Source organism: Nelumbo lutea, chromosome 2, assembly GCF_056320005.1.
Source record: "Nelumbo lutea isolate HS-2025 chromosome 2, American lotus-T2T, whole genome shotgun sequence".
Taxonomy (NCBI): Eukaryota; Viridiplantae; Streptophyta; class Magnoliopsida; order Proteales; family Nelumbonaceae; genus Nelumbo; species Nelumbo lutea.
This window is the reverse complement of record NC_142685.1, coordinates 43,523,189-43,540,802: the sequence shown is the minus strand read 5'-3', so window position 1 is coordinate 43,540,802 and position 17,614 is coordinate 43,523,189. Positions and strand designations below refer to the sequence as shown.

The 17,614-nt window shown below is 35.9% G+C and overlaps 1 protein-coding gene across 1 annotated transcript; it reads right to left on the bottom strand.

Annotated features, from left to right (window-relative positions):
* Nucleotides 1-1,784: 1,784 nt before the first annotated feature.
* Nucleotides 1,785-10,458, bottom strand: LOC148870226 (translocon-associated protein subunit alpha-like). The gene is made up of 8 exons (XM_088969101.1): nt 9,681-10,458; nt 8,866-9,027; nt 8,709-8,759; nt 8,447-8,535; nt 3,035-3,112; nt 2,584-2,787; nt 2,384-2,455; nt 1,785-2,300 (listed from the first exon to the last, which is right to left on the bottom strand). The coding sequence occupies exons 1-8, from the start codon at nt 9,736-9,738 to the stop codon at nt 2,253-2,255; spliced, it is 762 nt and encodes a 253-aa protein (XP_088825227.1). The 5' UTR covers nt 9,739-10,458; the 3' UTR covers nt 1,785-2,252.
* Between the last annotated feature and the right edge of the window lie 7,156 nt (nt 10,459-17,614).

The window sequence follows — 17,614 nt, the reverse complement described above, 5'->3', positions numbered from 1 at the left end:
ATTATATACAATAAAATTATCATGTGTATGATTGTTTGTATGTATGTGATAAAAATTATTTATTTAATACTAGGATCACGAGCCTTACGAGTTGAGTTTCATTGAGTTCGAGCTCAGATCGATTAGCAAATGAGCCTATATATCGGGCTCAAACTTGACTTGAAGCTCGATTTAAACCGAGCCGAGTTCGAATAGCTCATGAAAGGCTTGGCTCGTGGCCACCCTAGAAGGAGTATAAATACAAATATGTACAGTACAAAATACAAACAAAATAATACAAAATACAAGGTTTTTCACTCTACATATTTGAAAGGAGTACAAATACAAATTTGTAGAGTGCAAAACCTTATAGTTTGTATTATTTTATATGTATTTGCACAGTACATATTTGTTTTTGTACTTTTACCAAACTAAGCCTCATGCACAGCTGCGTGGTAACTCTTACTTGGAACTGGAGATGGTTTATTGATGGCCACCATTTGTATTTTATTTTTGGGAGAATGACAGTTAGGCTCAGGGTCAGAATTTCTAGGCCCAAAGTATAGTTGGGGTAGATGACAGCTTGGAATTGATGCCAATTCACGGGCAGGCATTGGTGTATAGAGTGGGGGTATATAACATTTTGAATATTTATAGGTCTGTAGTGGAATTAAGAAATCTGCATTGGGCCTGTTCGTACTTTTTTGTTTATTTTTCGGGCTTCATGGTATAGAATTGGATATGGTTTATTTGAAAGAAGAAGAAATCCTCTCTGTACTAAACATTCCAAACCAAAGGCAGTGATTAATTATTAGAAAAATCTATGATGCTAGAGAGACATGGTGCTTGAAAGACTTTTTGACTAATCATAACCCTCTACGAATTTTAATGATAATCCACATGATTAGTTATCACTTTTATGATCCCGGTTGATTGATTGTAAGTTTTTCAAGTATCATGTCTTTCAAGCATCATAACCCCCACAAAAGCGGAGAGGGTAGGACCGAGGAGGGGGTGCATTTCATGAGTGAAGAGGGTTTGGATTTTGAAAACTCAACTTGCTATGGGTTTTGAGGGGGATATAGGAGTAGGGTCTATAGTTTACCCGGGTCTATAATTTACAAAACTCCCTGAACTTCTGCATTATATATATATATATATGCATATAAAATTTACAGAGAAGTACGGACACGCCCAATGCCCGCCCGTAAATTGGCAGCAATTCCAAACTGGCACCCACCCACGGAGAAGGTGGCACCCACCCCGCAAATTGGCATCATTCTCCCTAAAATTTATTTTATACATTAAATAATATGTATTATAGGTCTCATCATAATATTTATATATAAAATATACATTATTGTTTTGAGGAATAAAATATAACATAATATAAAATATATACATATGTATAAGTTATCTATAAATTATATAAATTTGTGCGAGCAAGGCTTGAAGCATTAGGCGCCGGCCTGAGCACAAAACCGAGGCCTACGCCCAGAATTTCTAGGTCGGGCTGAAAATGATCTCCCCATACAATACCTACTTCTATCCCTAGTGTAATAGTCTCGTTTTTAAAATCGTCACTAAGTTGTAATCCTTTGAACATCTCTTTCTGTAGTGATTAAGGTTAATTCGCCTTTTACCCAAATATATAACGATGGGCATAGGCGCTAAGCCACTATCGACGATGGACCCTGTTCTGGTTTATCAATAATGCTAGAATATGCATATTAGAGTATGAAGTTCCTACTTCCACGGTTATTGACAATGACAACGTCTATAAAACGTGAATAGAGCTCATAGTGTTAAGGTCAACAATATATTTTATTAGTTAAACTAGTCTGTTTCTGTTACATGCCTACTAGCATCCAGGGTCCAGGAGTCCTAAGTGCAAATCAGCACATATCCTACCAAGAGAGAAAACAGATCGAAAGAATGCTACCAAGTATGACGACTTCCAGTTTGCTTCCATGCCATTACCTTTGAGGAAACAAGCTGCATCTGCACGCTACAAATGTATCATCCAAATGGGGAACAAAAACTATCTAGTGGGTTAACAAAATTGTTTTTTCCTTTCTTGCCTAAAACCCCTTGGTGTAGTTTTTGCGTCAGGAGCTCAATTCTAAACAGTACTAACCGCAAGAAAACATACAAACTTCTTCCACATGCTACAAATGCCAGGCAGGCTCTTTCTGTTCTTTTCTCTGAAAAAACTACTCAACATCTGGGCCCTTGTACAAGCCGCAAATACCTAGTCTGAGTGATTAGACAATCTATTTCTTCTTCTTTGACTTGGACAGCGATTGAGCATATGCAGTTCCCTGACCAGAAAGGGGAGGTGTTACTCCAGAAAGAGAAAATACAGTGGAGAAATGATGATCATGATCTTTGAGAAACCACTCACCTCCAACCATTCGTCCATTGAAGCATCAGTTGTTCCAGTCCCCACTTCAACCTTGGGTGCCCTCTTAGTTTTCTGGGTGATGGAAATAAATGCAAGAAGTTAGATTAATAATGATTTTCTGTTCAATAATAGAGTAATTCGAACAATTGCATTTGCTAGCATAAAAATAACAAGAACAGCAGAATACAAGAGAGCAAGACCTTGGAAAGCTGCTGAATTCGACCATATATCCACAATCCAAAAAGGCCAAGTAGAGCAAGTCCAAGGGTAACAAGGAAAACAGACTCAACACTGAGAAAACCACCAGCCTCAACAACTTCAATGGTACCATTGTAGAAAGTGCTCTGGAATGGTTGCTGATCTATCTCGTAAACAATTGTACCCACAAGATCAAATGACCCAGGCTGCAAGAAGAGTAGATAGTAAGACACTCAGGATTGTTTTCTTCCAATTTTGATTGATATGATGCTTAGGAAGTAGTTGACCCCATATACTTGGGGCAAGGCTTAATTCAGTTGAGTTGTACCGAGACAAAGGGATCAAAAAGTAGCCCTTTGTTATTTTTTACAAACTCATATGCAAAAGAGAAACCAATGGATGATCAAATAATCATTGCTTAAGATGCATTTCAATTACAATGAGGTTATATACCTGCAAGTACTTGTAAACAGAAAATATGTATGGAAAAGTAGCCTGAGCAGAAGACGGAACCGTTGCATTGTTAAAAACCTGAAATCCAGAAAAAGTTATATGTTAACAATGAACCCTTTCTAGAAGCAAAAAAAAAATGCAAAATAAATGATAAAATAGATTACACCTAACATGAAACTAAGAAGAAACCATGCTTGCATATGAACCAGATTATAATAAGGACTTGAAAATATTCACAAGGATGGAAATGCAGAGTCAAGGAGAAAACTCATGAAATATTAAGTAGAAATACTCCATGCTTAACCAATTTCTACAAGACAATTATTCAAAACAAAAGAAAAGAAAAAACGAAAGTATAACTAAAACAAGAAGAAATGCCTAATTATCAAAAAAAAAAAAAAAGCAATACCTCTCTTAGAAGTAGATCATGATTAAGCATCGCATACATACAACAAAGTTTTAATTGTAGCATCCCTATGTTTCCTGGGTCCATGAACAAAGGACTTGTAATTGTCTAGGCCCCTAAAACACAAAACTTGTTGCATGGCCAGAAGATCAGGACCCATCACTAGATTAGTCTCACCTGACAGAGGTTAAGGTCATTTACCTAATGTAGGTTCCAGCTATCTGGGTTCTTCGGAAGAGGTGGAGAAGTGCAGACCTAACCTTGAGCTTTTTTTCTTAGTTGGCACAAAGTGACTGTTCTCAGACTTGAACTAGTGTTCTCATGCTAGTCAGCATAGTGGTATCATTTACAACCTTCCAAGTTGGAGAATTCTCTGGTGGGGTTTTTAAGAGTTCTAGTAGAAATTTTCTCCACCTTTCAGTTGTATGTGGCGGAAATATATAATCATGATCATGTTACAACTTACAAGCATGTTTTTGGTCCCAGTAGATATTTATGGTGGGACACATTGAATGGAGGGCTCCGATCCTCTGATTATATGGTTCATGGAAAGCAATGTGGTCAAAGCACTTTATGGGTCATGTGAACTCATAGCAAATTTTTTTCCTATATGTAAAATAAACCAGTTGCATGAAAGGCATCATCTACATCCTAAAATACAGCTACCAATCAATTTAAAAAAAAAAGAAAACCAATCTGAAAAAAACCAAAGCTGAAGTGAGTACCCATGTGTAGATTGTTAGTTGAGTCAGTGATTTAAAAGGTGCGCCTAGGTGCATAGGCGAGGCACATTTTAGGGTAGGCACCTTGCCTAGGTCCTAGGCGCAGCACTTTCAAAAGGCGCACACCTGGTGGGCCTGATGCGCCTTGCGCCTTGGCCCATACGTGCACCTTTTGAAAACTGTACATTTTTTTTACGTTTTTTTTTTGAACCTACCAGCTGGGCCGGGGGCTCTGCCCCCGGATCCCCGACCACGCCCCTCGAGGCAATCCCAAACAGGTCCATGTTTGGGTCTGAAATTCTTAATTCTCACACAAAAAATAATGATTTTATAATTTTAATTGCCTTTTAAGAAGATGTTTTGTTAAGATGAATGAATGAACAACATCAGCAAATAGAGGGTTGCCTCAAGGGATGTGGCACAAAGGTGACTCGTAGAATTAGGAATGTGTATATGTTTTACATCACATTAGCTACTTGAAGTAGTGCAATTGAGGAAAAAAAGAGATTGCGGGTTTTACATGCTTGAAAATGCTTTATATGTTTAATTTTATTTTTTAATTTTCATTTGAATATGCTTTCCATGTTATGCTTATGTATTTTAATTTTAGATAATAGGTTTTTTGGACCATTAATTTTAAAATTTAACTTTATATTTCTTATCAATATTATGTTTAATATATTGGCTTTTTTTTTTAATTTTCTGATACTTTTTATTTTTTTAGCAATTTTTTGTACTTTTGTGCCTTACTTCAAAAAGGCGCACGCCTCGCCTTGCTCCTCTCGCCTCGGGCACAAATTGGCCCTTGCACCTTTATTGTGCCTTGCGCTTTTAAAACACTGAGTTGAGTCAAAGGAAGATTCATCAACACTTCATACATGCTACCGCAACTGACACCTACAAGCTCACTACCATTCCATGGCAATGGCAGAGGATACATACCAAGATGCAAAGTTAACATCGAGTATCCCATTCCATGCATGCTAGAACATGAACACCTTTCTTTGAGTAATAACCTTAACAGGAAAAAAAAGTACTACTTACAATGGAAAAACAGAAATAAAAGTACTATTCAAAAAATAAGATAAAATGCTAGACCAGTCCTACAAAGGCATATGCTAAAAGACAATGTTTTCCATACACCATCGCATTAGCAGGGTTGCAAAACAGCTGAGCTATCTGCTAGTAATGCTTTAACAAATGATTTCATGATAATCAAAACATATAACCTATTTACAATGCTCTAACAGATAAACGATACCACCAGGGACAAACTAAGGTGTCGTTCGCAAGTCTTTTTTGAAAGATCTTCTGGAAGATTTAACAGCCAAAAGACGTAGTGAGCTTTTACGTGACGATCTTGGCAGCCCAAAGATCGTCTTTCTGCGTGAAGACAAGACTTGAGCAAGCGGGAAAAAAAGGCGAAAAGCTCCATTCCTAGCTTTCCGAATATAGCCCGAATCGGGCTTCTTGCATCTTTTGGGGGAATGGTCATTTGGTGGAAAGATCTTCCCCCCAACCAAATGGGAAATCAAAAGACAAAAATGCGATCTTCCAGGCTTCTAAAGCCGACAGTCCACGCAGAAAGACGCGCCAAACGGGGCCTAAATTATCAATGAGCCAACAATAACTGTCTATAATATGCTCAAAATTTTAGCATGTTATGCAACTATAAATAAAAGATTTTCAGATATGAAAATTCACCTAACATCAAATTATATACAAGTTTCCATTGACAGATATTATTTGCAAAGTAGACAAAAAACATGTTTTGTTTTATTGGTAGCATTTCAATTGTGACAGACTAACAGTAATCTTCCCCTCTTTCATTAAATTTACTAGTATGACAGCCCATCCCCTTGATTTATATTTCCCCAAAACAGCTGGTTTCTTTCTACTCCTTGTCTATCCATTATGCCTGCCACATTGTTTGATGACCTCTTTACCTGCTTAGCCATTGCTCTTAACCCCATCATAAGGCTTTTTACCACTTTCAATATATAACTATACTGTCATCTGCCTGAATCTATTATTTTGACCCAATCTATTATGATTCCAGAGTCTCCTACTATCATGTCTTTGTAATTTTCAGCTTTTTCCAACTTCAAACCTTGAAGTACAGGTACTATCAATAGCTTGCCTTAATCGAGTTTCCATACACTATAGGTCCTGAGTAGAGTGCCATTATGTGTCCCAAATGGTTTCTAAAAACTTCATAAATTCCCGAATCCTCTGGATTGCCCCTGCTGCATCAATCAATTTAGTGTAATTTGGTTCTTTTCCAGCAGTGTCTAATATATCACCAAATGAATGAGAGATAATTCTCATAATCCAAAAATTATAAATCACTTAGAAATATATGGCATCTGTTCCTTCTGTTCCTGGAAAAATCATTTGGTAGCACTATCTGAACATATTGTTACTGTGATATCTAAAAATGTAAAATCGATCTCTAACAGAAAACATGAATCCTCCATAAAATGTTAAGAGAAAGGAGGTGGATATGAATAGTCATCAACTGAAAGAAGAGGTACTTATTGCTGATACCTCTTGGTTCACCAACAGCAAAATCAATTAAAACAGCAAAAAAAATTATTTTTTTACAAATAAATTATATATATATATATATACACACACACACACACACACGCAATATACAATCCATGATCAAGAGGAAACCTTTAGTCTGTGCATACAATTAATTTAAGAGAAAAATTGTGTAATGTGATGCAATAAAAAGAAATAACGAAGCAAAAGAAACAAATGAATATTTTAGAAATTATTACAGTGTTTCTGAATTGAAATCGTTGTATTAAAATTTAAAATACCATGGTGCTACGATGGATTTATATACCAGCCAGTATTGAAGCAATAATCAACTAGGAAGTTCAGCACTAAAACAACTTCACAAATAATAAAGATCAACTAGATTTCAATGGCTTCAAAGTTCAAACTGATTAAATACAAATCAAACCTTGCATGACATAATATTATGCCATGCATGCATAGAACCAGACCCAGTGACCAAGGAAATTTTCAATTTCCAAGCAAAGAAACTACCCAGCCATAAGTAATTAAGACATCTAACAATGCTGCAAATCCTCAAACTATTAAATATCCACTGAACAGTACCTACAAGATATTTTGACTCCCTTAATAATGAACTTGTAGCCCTCATTTTGTGCCTGAATACAAATTTTGATCTCTTAAGACTGCTCCGTTAGTCCACTTAAATATTCTAGACAAAAAAAGTCTGATAAAATTCCCAAAGAACTCCGAATTTCCTAGAGTAAAAGGCAATAATTTGTTGTCCTCTTTTACATTTCACAAACTTTTCGAGATATATTTTGTCATGTGAGGATGCTTGACATCAAAATGAATGAGATGTCACATTAATATAGTTAGGGTCATTTGCTCACAGAAAACTTAGAAGGATTACCATAAGGTCCTTAGAAATTAAGTAACATCACTATTTGCTACCGTGCTGGAAAGTGTCGGAGGAAATAATATAATGGTCACCGGAAGTTAACCTGGTTGCATCATGTGTAAGTTTTTAAATCCATGGAGTCTCATTCCTAGTCACTTCTAGCCTGGTACAGGTAAGCTCATACAGTAGAGTGTTGATGTTATATGATTGGGAAACAAAATGCACTTATTCATTATTCTCGCATATATCCTCAAATAAAGGATGATTTTTTAAAAGAACATTTTGCAGCGTATATCTATAACTTACCATCTGCACTACATCAATAAGTCATATAATAACTCTAGAAATATGATTTTTTTAATCCAAATATACACAGACATAGAGAGCAAATTTACACTTTGCAGCTCTAAAATATACTATACTTTAATGAGTTACTTCAACAGTTACCAGACACTTGTAAGAGGCACAAAAAACAGAAATATATAGCCACTTTCACTGAGTCACTAAGGGGCCCTTTGACAACAGCTGAACCAAAAAGTTTATTGCCTTGTCTTTTAGTGAATAAGTTTTTAAGGATGCTGTTGGCTCTAATGGCTTATGGCTGAAGTTGAAGTTCGGCAGATTAGTATACCCTTCATTATTTTATTATTTTATCCACTAAAAGATAAACCAATAAGTCCTTTAAGTTCAGCAACTTCAGTTGTTATCAAACAGCCCCCAAGTCTACATGTTTAATTAAGTTCATCTACCATCAATTTCTTAAGCAGAAAAAAAAAGCTTCAGAACATGAAAATCAGATTGATGACCTGTAAATACAATAGGCATGCATAAAACAAATAAAAGTCATATAAGGTTACCTGTGCAGTGAGGTTTTGGACCAGCAGCCGATGATCAAAAGGAAGATGAACGCTAGCCTTAATGGCAATGATATTCAAACTTGATTCGCCTGTATTTTTCATCCAGAAAGAAGTCATTGAGTTAAGTTGTGGATACAGCTACAGTTTGTTCAATGTTGAAAGATGAAAGGGACCATAAAAACCAGCATTGTGAGCAGGGAAGATACATGTTAAAAAAACAGAAGTTGAAACTACAAATTGGCTAACACAAATGAAACTTTACCTTCATTGTTAACTCCAACTAGTAGTTCAGTTTCTTCCCCTGCAGGAACCACTGCAGAGCACAAAGGAAACTTAAGGAGGAAGATAAAATGTAAAAACAAAAAAAAATGAAAGGAATCGAGTTAGAAACTATCATCCTCAATAGATGAAATCCTTACAACGTGCTGTATTTTTGGGGAAAACACAGACAGTATCAATTCCCGGAGCTGGATTAAAGCTCCCATCACCATAAACTTGGACATCATCACCAACAATCCCAAGATCATCCCCTTCAGCAACTTCAGCTACTTCGACTTCGGAGTCAGATTGGCACCTAGAAACTGTCCAGGGAAACGAAGAGGAAGTAATAACGATGGTCAGATAAATCCACCTATAATATGTAAACAGAAAATCAGTAGACGATATGTGCTTCAATTGGTTCCAAAGTACAATCTACATTAAATCATGCAAGCACCAGATATCAAAATAAAAGAAAATCTACCCGACTTGTCTATCAAGAAACCATAGACCCCAAAACATAAATGGAACCGCATCAACAACAAGCGCGAACCGACCATATAAATGTAGAAACGTTATAGGAACTCGATCGACACAATAACTAGATGAATTTAAGCAATGACCTTCATTAAAAGGCAGAGAAAAAAAGGAAATGAACCAATTTGGGTGACAATTGCCGAGCAGTTAATATAATAATTAGAAATGGATATGCAAGTCGCCGTTGATAAATCTCACAAAAATTCATACCAATGGTCAAGTAAATCTAAAACCGATCGAAATCTGAGAAAAGCATGTCACATTTCGGATTACTGCATGCAGAATTCAGACGCGACTGAAACAAATTCTAAAGAACATAAGGTGGACAGATCCGAAAATTAAAGCTTCCTCAGCGTAAAAATGAAATCCAAAATTCAAGGAAAATGAAGCAGGTCCAGATCTGAAAATGAAAAAACAAGAGATAAGGAAAAAAAAATACCTTGGAAGAAGGGAGATGCAAGGAGGAGAAGAGCGAACAAGAAAACCCTAATTGCCATTGGAGCGCGTCTGAAATGAGTTCACGATAAGAAGAATAAATTGAAAACTCAGTGTTTTCGAAGTTTTCAACCCGTTGTTGTTGAAAATTCAGTGTTTTTAATCCGCCGTTGACCCGGACGATTGAACCATTCGAACCGTCATTCGATCATAATTCCGGGTCCGGTTGATCAGGTCAAAAATCCGGAAATTGTTAATTTTATGCTTTTTTTTATAGGTAGAGGGGATTGGTAGGAGTGTCAATTGTATTTGTGATTTAAATATTTGGTTGAATTTGGATATCTTTAAATTTAAGTTGAGTGTTAATTTAGTACTCGTACTTTAAATCATGATAATCTATCTCTCAACTTTCAAATTGCGACAATTTGATAATCATTCACGTGATATCAGGTGTGGGTTAAATTTTCAAAATATCAAAATTACCCTTTACGAAAATATAAGGACTTTTTCTCTTCATTCTGGGTTCGATGAACAAAAGAGTAGAAGAGATCCGACCTTCCTCTTGATTCATAGCACTTCCATTCCATGAATAGTACCCATACCTTGAAAATTCCCATACCAGAGTCGCGCACAGACCTGATGGGTATGAAAACTCCTATAACAGAGCGGTACACAGATCTGAACTGATTCCATGAAGGTTTTCCTCTACTTGTGTTTCAATTTTATCATCCTTTTATTCATAATTTTCTTGAATAAAAATGAACCTATCTCCTCTCGTCGACATCCTGCTTACCCTGTAACGAACACTAGATAAGATGGCTGGAAAGTCAAAGAGAGGGGAAGAGACGCACATTTAGAAATAAAGAGCCACTGTGAGAGAAAGAGGGCGATGGAGACGGAGCGCCTGCTATCTCGCCTATCTGGAGGAACCAATGCGCATCTTAGGCGGCAAGGCTTCTTTTCTTTGGATGCCAAGGAGGAGACGAGATGGTTTGGTGCCATAGAACGAAGGAATGTGGCATTGGAGAGGCCATTAAGGTGAACGCTGGTCGGAGTCATTGCCATGTCGAAAGAACATGACAACCGTTCCGGTTAGCTCTGCTCTATCTGCTATTCTAAAATATGGTTGAGGATAGCGGTAAGCCGAGGTGTCATCGGGAAGAGATAGACAAGTGTCTTATCCGTTTATAGCCGGTCGCTCCGCTTTTTCCAGTTCAATTGTTCAGGTTCCACTAGTTGATTATAGCCGGTCGCGTGGTTGTTAAAGTAAATAAACATACCCTGGTTGTCTCTTCCGGCGCCGGCAACAACTCGTCTTCTCCAGCAACGGCTGAGTAAGTAGTGGGCGCAATAATGTTCCAACGACGGGCAACAAGAGTTGTCCTCCGGCAACGGTACTGGATTCTTTGACTTCGAATTTTCCGGCGTCGTATACAATCGTCAAAATCGGCTTTTCCAACAACGCATTCGCTTGACACCACCGGTGTCAGGGAGTTGGTTCCCACTTGCATTGGTCTAAATAGATGATGGGTTATTTTTCGTAATTTTAATCGCTAATTCATTCATTACTTGAATCAACGAGGGTATTTAGGATTTTTATCTTTTAACTGATGGAAATTTAATATCGGGTATTAAATTGTTGCAAATTGAAAGTTGGGATATTAGATTATCACCATTTAAAGTATAAATATTAAATTGACACTCGACCTAAAGTATAAGGTATCTATCGGGAATTTTTCCTAATTTATATAAATTATATAAATAATTTATATATTTATATGTTTTAAATAAAATATTTATTTTATATATTTATTAATTATCTAAAATAATTAATTGATTGATTTACTAAATTTGAATTCGAATATTACCTAATTTGGTTCGAAATTGATCCATTTACACTCGTAGGGGAAGGGGAAAAATTAAGGAAAATTGAATGAATCAACCAATCCTCTTTATTTGCTTCCTATAAGGAGTGTTTTTAATGTTTAATCTTCTGCTCTCTCACACATCAGTCTTCCCCCCACACACAATATTGAGCGCTTGGAAGGTGCTTTTAAAGTCAATATAATCTGAAACCAAAACACAAAGTTTCAAATCCATCCAAAAACAGCGTAAAGTTTTAATGCTTCTTATATTCACAAAATCAAAAATTTAATAATTGTTTTTTGGTTCCGGGGATATCAGGAATACTTAGGTGGTGTTGGGACGCATGTGGATTTCTCAGGAATCCGCATCACATCAGAGCCACATGGGCAAATTTTGAATGGCTGATTATTCTGCCGTTTGGTTGGCAGATTTCTAAGAAATCGGAAAATTAGTCAGAAATTGATTATTAAATCGGGCTTAAAAGAGGAATGACCATTTTCAATGATTTCTCTTTCAGGCTGATTTTGATTTTTTGAGTGATGTGAATATGGGAGATAGTTATCATAAAAGGAAAAAAAATCACTACTAATATTCATTATCAATGATACCAAACAAACCATTTCTCCATTTTATTTTGTAAAATCACTGATATCATAAATTAGTGATTTATGAAAAATCAAGAATCATCATCTCATTTCCAAACACTGATAGCCAGTCGGTTGAAAGTATTTCTCATGGTCACGGTTCCCAGTTAATGTAATTTAATCCTAATTTTGGCATAGTTTCTAACCAGTGCAACTCTTTTACCTTCATTTCTTCCATTCTGGTCCATGTTTTAAACCCAAACTCCAAAGCTTATTTTCTCTCCCTTCTCACAGTTAAACCTATTCATGACTGGCTTAGGCTTAACTTTTGCCAAAACTTGAATAGGCCTGGCCTGAAGCCTAAGCCCAAAGCCCAGTTCGTGAACAGGTCTAATCAGTGGTCATCGGTTCAACCATCCAGTCCAATTAATTTAATTATGCTGTCAAGATTTGAAAATAAAGAGATCGGCTTTCATCAGGGCAAACCTATGCTCACGTCGTTCTAACAGCCTTTCTCAACTTTGCTTTGGGAATATCTCCCCATAAAATAAAGCCATGTAAGTACAAACATATTCTCAATGCAAGGCAGTAAAGGCTGCTTGAACGGGCTGAAGCCGAACTCGAAAAATAAATGCACCAAAAGATTTACGCCCCATTTGGTTGAAGGAATAGGGGTTATTCCAATTCCAACGGTTTGGTTGGGTAGAATTGGAATCCCATTCCCATTCCTGCTGGAATGGCATCCCCCCCCATTTGAGGGAATGGTCATTCCGTGCCCCTCCCTTGAGAATGAAGTCTCATTCCTATTTATTCTAATTCCTATCTAAACCAAACAGATTATACATTCCAATTCCAATTTTGGAGAATTTTGATTTCGATTCCAATTATAAACCAAGTGGACTCTTAATTATTTAGAACAAATATTATTGACTAAGGTTGACTTTGGTACGATTATATAAATGTTTCAAAAATGTGTCTCACATTGCATGAGATGATCGCCTTAACTAAAAAATATGATTATAGTAGAACAAAAAATATATATTTTTTCACAAATTTGTGTTGATCAATTCGAAATATTGCATGTAGAAATGATAATAGTATCAAATACAACCAAAGTCAACGGTTCTTTTTTGTTGGTGTGGCAAAAGGGGTCTCCCTTCGTTGGAGATTTTAACTTTTAAGATCCTATTTAATGAGATAGGGGGAAGATTAGTGACTCCAAAGTCAAGCAAATAACTTAGGATTGTAACTTGTTATAAATGGATTACAGGAGAAATAAATTCACTTGAAGGGAATAAAAGTACCCATGAAAAATTAGGTTCATAAATGTTGGATGGACAAATATATATCCAACCAATGTTTTCAAAATCAGACCGGACTGGACCAGATGGTCTGATCGAAAAAATTGGGAACTGGACACAGCCCATAAACACTTTTTGGCCAAAACTATTGATTTGGTCAATAAATCGTCAATTCGAACAATGATTTTTGGTCATTTTTTATTTTTTTATTTTCATTATCATCTTTTATTTTTTTTTGTCAAAACGGGCCATTCATTTGGTTTGAATGGTCAGACCGTTCAACCTTGGAACTAGACCCCATAATGGTTCCCTCTCCAGTTCGGTTTTAAAAACCTTGTATCCAACAACTTACTGTGACATACTACCTTGAGTTCGGATCATACCCCCTATTGATAAATTTGGAAAAATAGTGAATTTCGATCCAAAGTCTTTCAAGTTTGAGGTGATGTGGGGAAACAATGATGAAGCTTAGGCTAGGGGTGCTCACGGTCCAGTTAATCGAACCGTGGTTTTTTTAATCGAACCAACCTGATCGGTTTTCTAAAATATCCAAACCAAAACCGAAATGATGCAATCGATGGATCGGTTAACCGTGGTTCATTTTTCGGTTTTTTTATGCACCAAAAATAAAAAAAAAAAGGAAAAAACCTTCCCTCTTTGCAGTCTTGTTAGTTCAATTTTGAATACCTAATCCTCCCTCATGCTTTGGCCTTCCCTAGTTCAAATTTTATGCACTCAAAATTAAAAAAAAAGGGGGGGGGGGAACCTTCCCTCTTTCACCCTATAAATATCTTCTTATAAACCTTTCAATCACTGAGGTCCATATTTCCTTGGACCTCTGGCTAGCTCTCAATGGCAACCCCAAGAACCTAGCTGGTAGAGAACCATACCTACAACCCAAGACAGCCACCACTTAGCCTATGTTGGGCACTCTTTTGGATGCTTATCTTTAGCTCTGATATGATGCATCAAAACATAGGCACCTGAAGACTTAAAAGCATTTTCCTAGGAAACTTCGCGATAAGTACCCTGTACTTTAGGTTTAGTGTTAATTTAATATCCAAACTTTAAAACTCGATAATTTAGTATCCTAACTTTTGAAATGCAACAATTCGGTAATATCTCTAATTTTTTTTATCGACTTATCCGTAATATGACAATATGAACGTCTCGTAATATCTCGAATGAACACGAGAGCTGCAGCTTTACTAGTACCTGCCGTTAACAACGGTTCATCTCGATTTCTGCTGTTTTTGCATATCGCTGGCAAAAATAGATAATCTTTAATTTTTCTCCTTTGTTTTTTAGAGTGAGACTGAAGATTGTTTTGTTGGTTGGGATCGATTCGTAAGAGTTGAGTTAATTCTTTTGGTTCGGCTTGGGAGTTATGGGCAGATTTGAATTTGCAGTGGTGCTTTGCAAATTTAATTTTGATGAAGCATCCTGCTTCTAGTGAGATAGAGTGTTAATTGGTTATTATAGCTCGATTTAATAGGAATTAGGAATAGTTTTCTCGAGTGGAGGATAAGTTTTGTTCTTGGTATGCTTGTATGGCACACATTAGCAATAGGAAATATACAGAAGAGATGATAGAGCAACAGGTTTTTGTTGACAATTCGGTTGCCGTTCAAGTAATGGCAGATGATTGGGAATTCTAAAGAAAGAAAGCGCCAACGGGAAGAAATAAATGATAAGAAATAGTAAAAAAAAAAACTAACTGTTCCAAATTCTTGACGGCAACCGTCGGAGTTGCGTTCCTGTGGGAGGTAAGGTTGACTGTGGCGAGGCAACTCAGCGAGGTAATCTGATGGAGACGAGTGCCACAGAAACAGAGAATGGCGTCGCATGTGGAGTTGGGCTGTGGAATGTTTATGTTACGACTCTGCAACAAGCTCTGAAGTGAGTTGACGCACTTTTGGGAATCATTCGGTACCATCGGACCGTCTAGCGACGTGGGCACAGCTGACGGTACCTTTAGTGCTGATCTAGCATGTGCAGCGAAGAGCCAGGCGGCGAGCATCGGACAGATGCAGCTACGTCGAGGTTGTGCCCGCATGCCTCACTGACATCGCCGAAAAGCTCTTCAAAGAGGTCGAGATGGCATGTTTGTGCTTGCGTTTGGCCGGGAAAGGCGGGAGCGGTGTTTGTACCAGAGAAATCACCCGGTGTTTGTACCATAAAGAGATGAGATACGTGAATCCGAATAATAACGAGAAGTCCATTTTTGAATACTCTTTTAATGCCCCAATCAAGTAAACACCTCTCAATGGCCTTACCAACTATTTCCCTTGAATGACTAAAAATTGAAAATACAGTTAATTAATATTGTTAATTAAAAAATATCATATTTATTAAAATACTATTAATTAATAAATGCATTATTGTTTAAAACAATGTAATTATTAATAATTTTTTTTCAATAAATACTATAATTAAATGTAATTTTCTTGTAATGTATTTATAAATAATTCTATGCTATTTATAGCTTAAATTATAATTATTGTTAAAAATAATGTATTTATAAATATTGCTTTTCAATAAATACTGTAATTAAAAAATACTATAATTATTGAATTATTGTATTTATTGAAAATATAGCAATTTATGGAAATTAAATATAATTTTATTCTATTTATACCTTAAATTATAATTATTGTTAATTACATTTTAAAAATTATTTAGTTACAATTTAAATATTATTATTATTAATTATTAAATACATTATTTAATAATACTGTAAGTATTAATTACTATACTTATTGAAAATAAAGTTTTTCAGGAAATTAAATGTAATTTTTTTTGCAATTTATAGCTTAAATTTTAACAACTGTTAATTTACAGTTTATAAATTATTTTGTTACTCTTTAAAAATAATTATAATTACTGTTAATTATTGTTAATTAATAAACACATTATACCATATGATGCACTATTAATTACTATTAATTAATACTTTTTTAATAAATACTATTAATTATTTAAAAATACTATAATTATTATAAATACTGATAATTAATAAATAAATTACTGTTAATTATTACTATTAATTACTATTAAATGTAATTTTATGCTATGTATAGCTTAAACTATAATTACCATTAATTACAGTTTAAAAATAATTACTGTTATTTAATAATAAATACATTATACATTATTCTTAAGGGCAAATTTCTTAAACTGACCATATTGCTTAGCTAATTGACAAACTCTACTCTTACTGTTTAACTATTGTCTTAAACCACCCCTACTCCCTATTGTTTCTAACGATTGTCATCATCGCTAAATCATAATGGAAATGATGAAATATCTCTTTTGCTCTTGTTCTCTTCCTCATTTAATCTAATTCAAGAAATTCCCTTTCTTTTTCTCCCTTTCTCCATGCCTACGATAGTTTATTCCATTTCTTTCTCACACTCTCTCCCTGCCTCTAACACTTACGGTGGTTGATTTAGATGGATTGTCAAAACATAGAGCTCTATTCCCAAACCACTCGGACAGTTGAATAGAAAAAGAGAACGCACCTACGGCCTCTCTCTCTCTCTCTCTCCCCCTCTCCTTCTTCTTCTCCTTCACTCTCTCTTGTTCCCTTCTCCTATTTCATCACCGCCAAGTTGCAAGTTGCATTTTGTATTTTGAACTTTTAAGCATGTTTTGTAGTTAAATGACCTTGCATTATAAAACAGAAGGGTTTTTATTGTTCAGTCCACTCCTGCAAATCTTAGCTCCATGGTACAAGTGGGATGAATCCTAACCGTGGATCAATGCCAAATTGATAGACATGATGCGGTTTATAGGGGTTACTAGTAAGCTAACTCGAGAGTGAGACACCACACCACACCACATCACATGTGACTTATGGGCCCCACGATTCTTAACATTGCATTCCAATTGAATGAATGTTGGTGTGATGGCCTACACCGCATCCTGCTCGTGGATGTGGGGCCAGAGAATTCTGAGCAGGGCTGATCAGTCATTCTTGATTCTAAGTCAAAACATAATGGTACATTTTTCTATAGTTATTCATTTATAACTCTTTTTTTATTAGTTTAGGGTACGACAACCATGATACTAGAAAAATTTAAAACAACTCCGACAGAGAATAGATGATGTGGCAGACCGAGAACCTACCACATGGACATGCCATCCAACATGCTAATAGCCATTCGTAACAAACAAATGATTGACTT

Coding starts and splice junctions, on each gene's coding strand:
- LOC148870226 (XM_088969101.1), bottom strand. CDS start 9,738: ATGGCAATTAGGGTTTTCTTGTTCGCTCTTCTCCTCCTTGCATCTCCC. Junction 9,028..9,680: donor TGCATCTCCCTTCTTCCAAG/GTATTTTTTTTT, acceptor TTCCCTGGACAG/TTTCTAGGTGCCAATCTGAC. Junction 2,456..2,583: donor GAATTCAGCAGCTTTCCAAG/GTCTTGCTCTCT, acceptor TCCATCACCCAG/AAAACTAAGAGGGCACCCAA.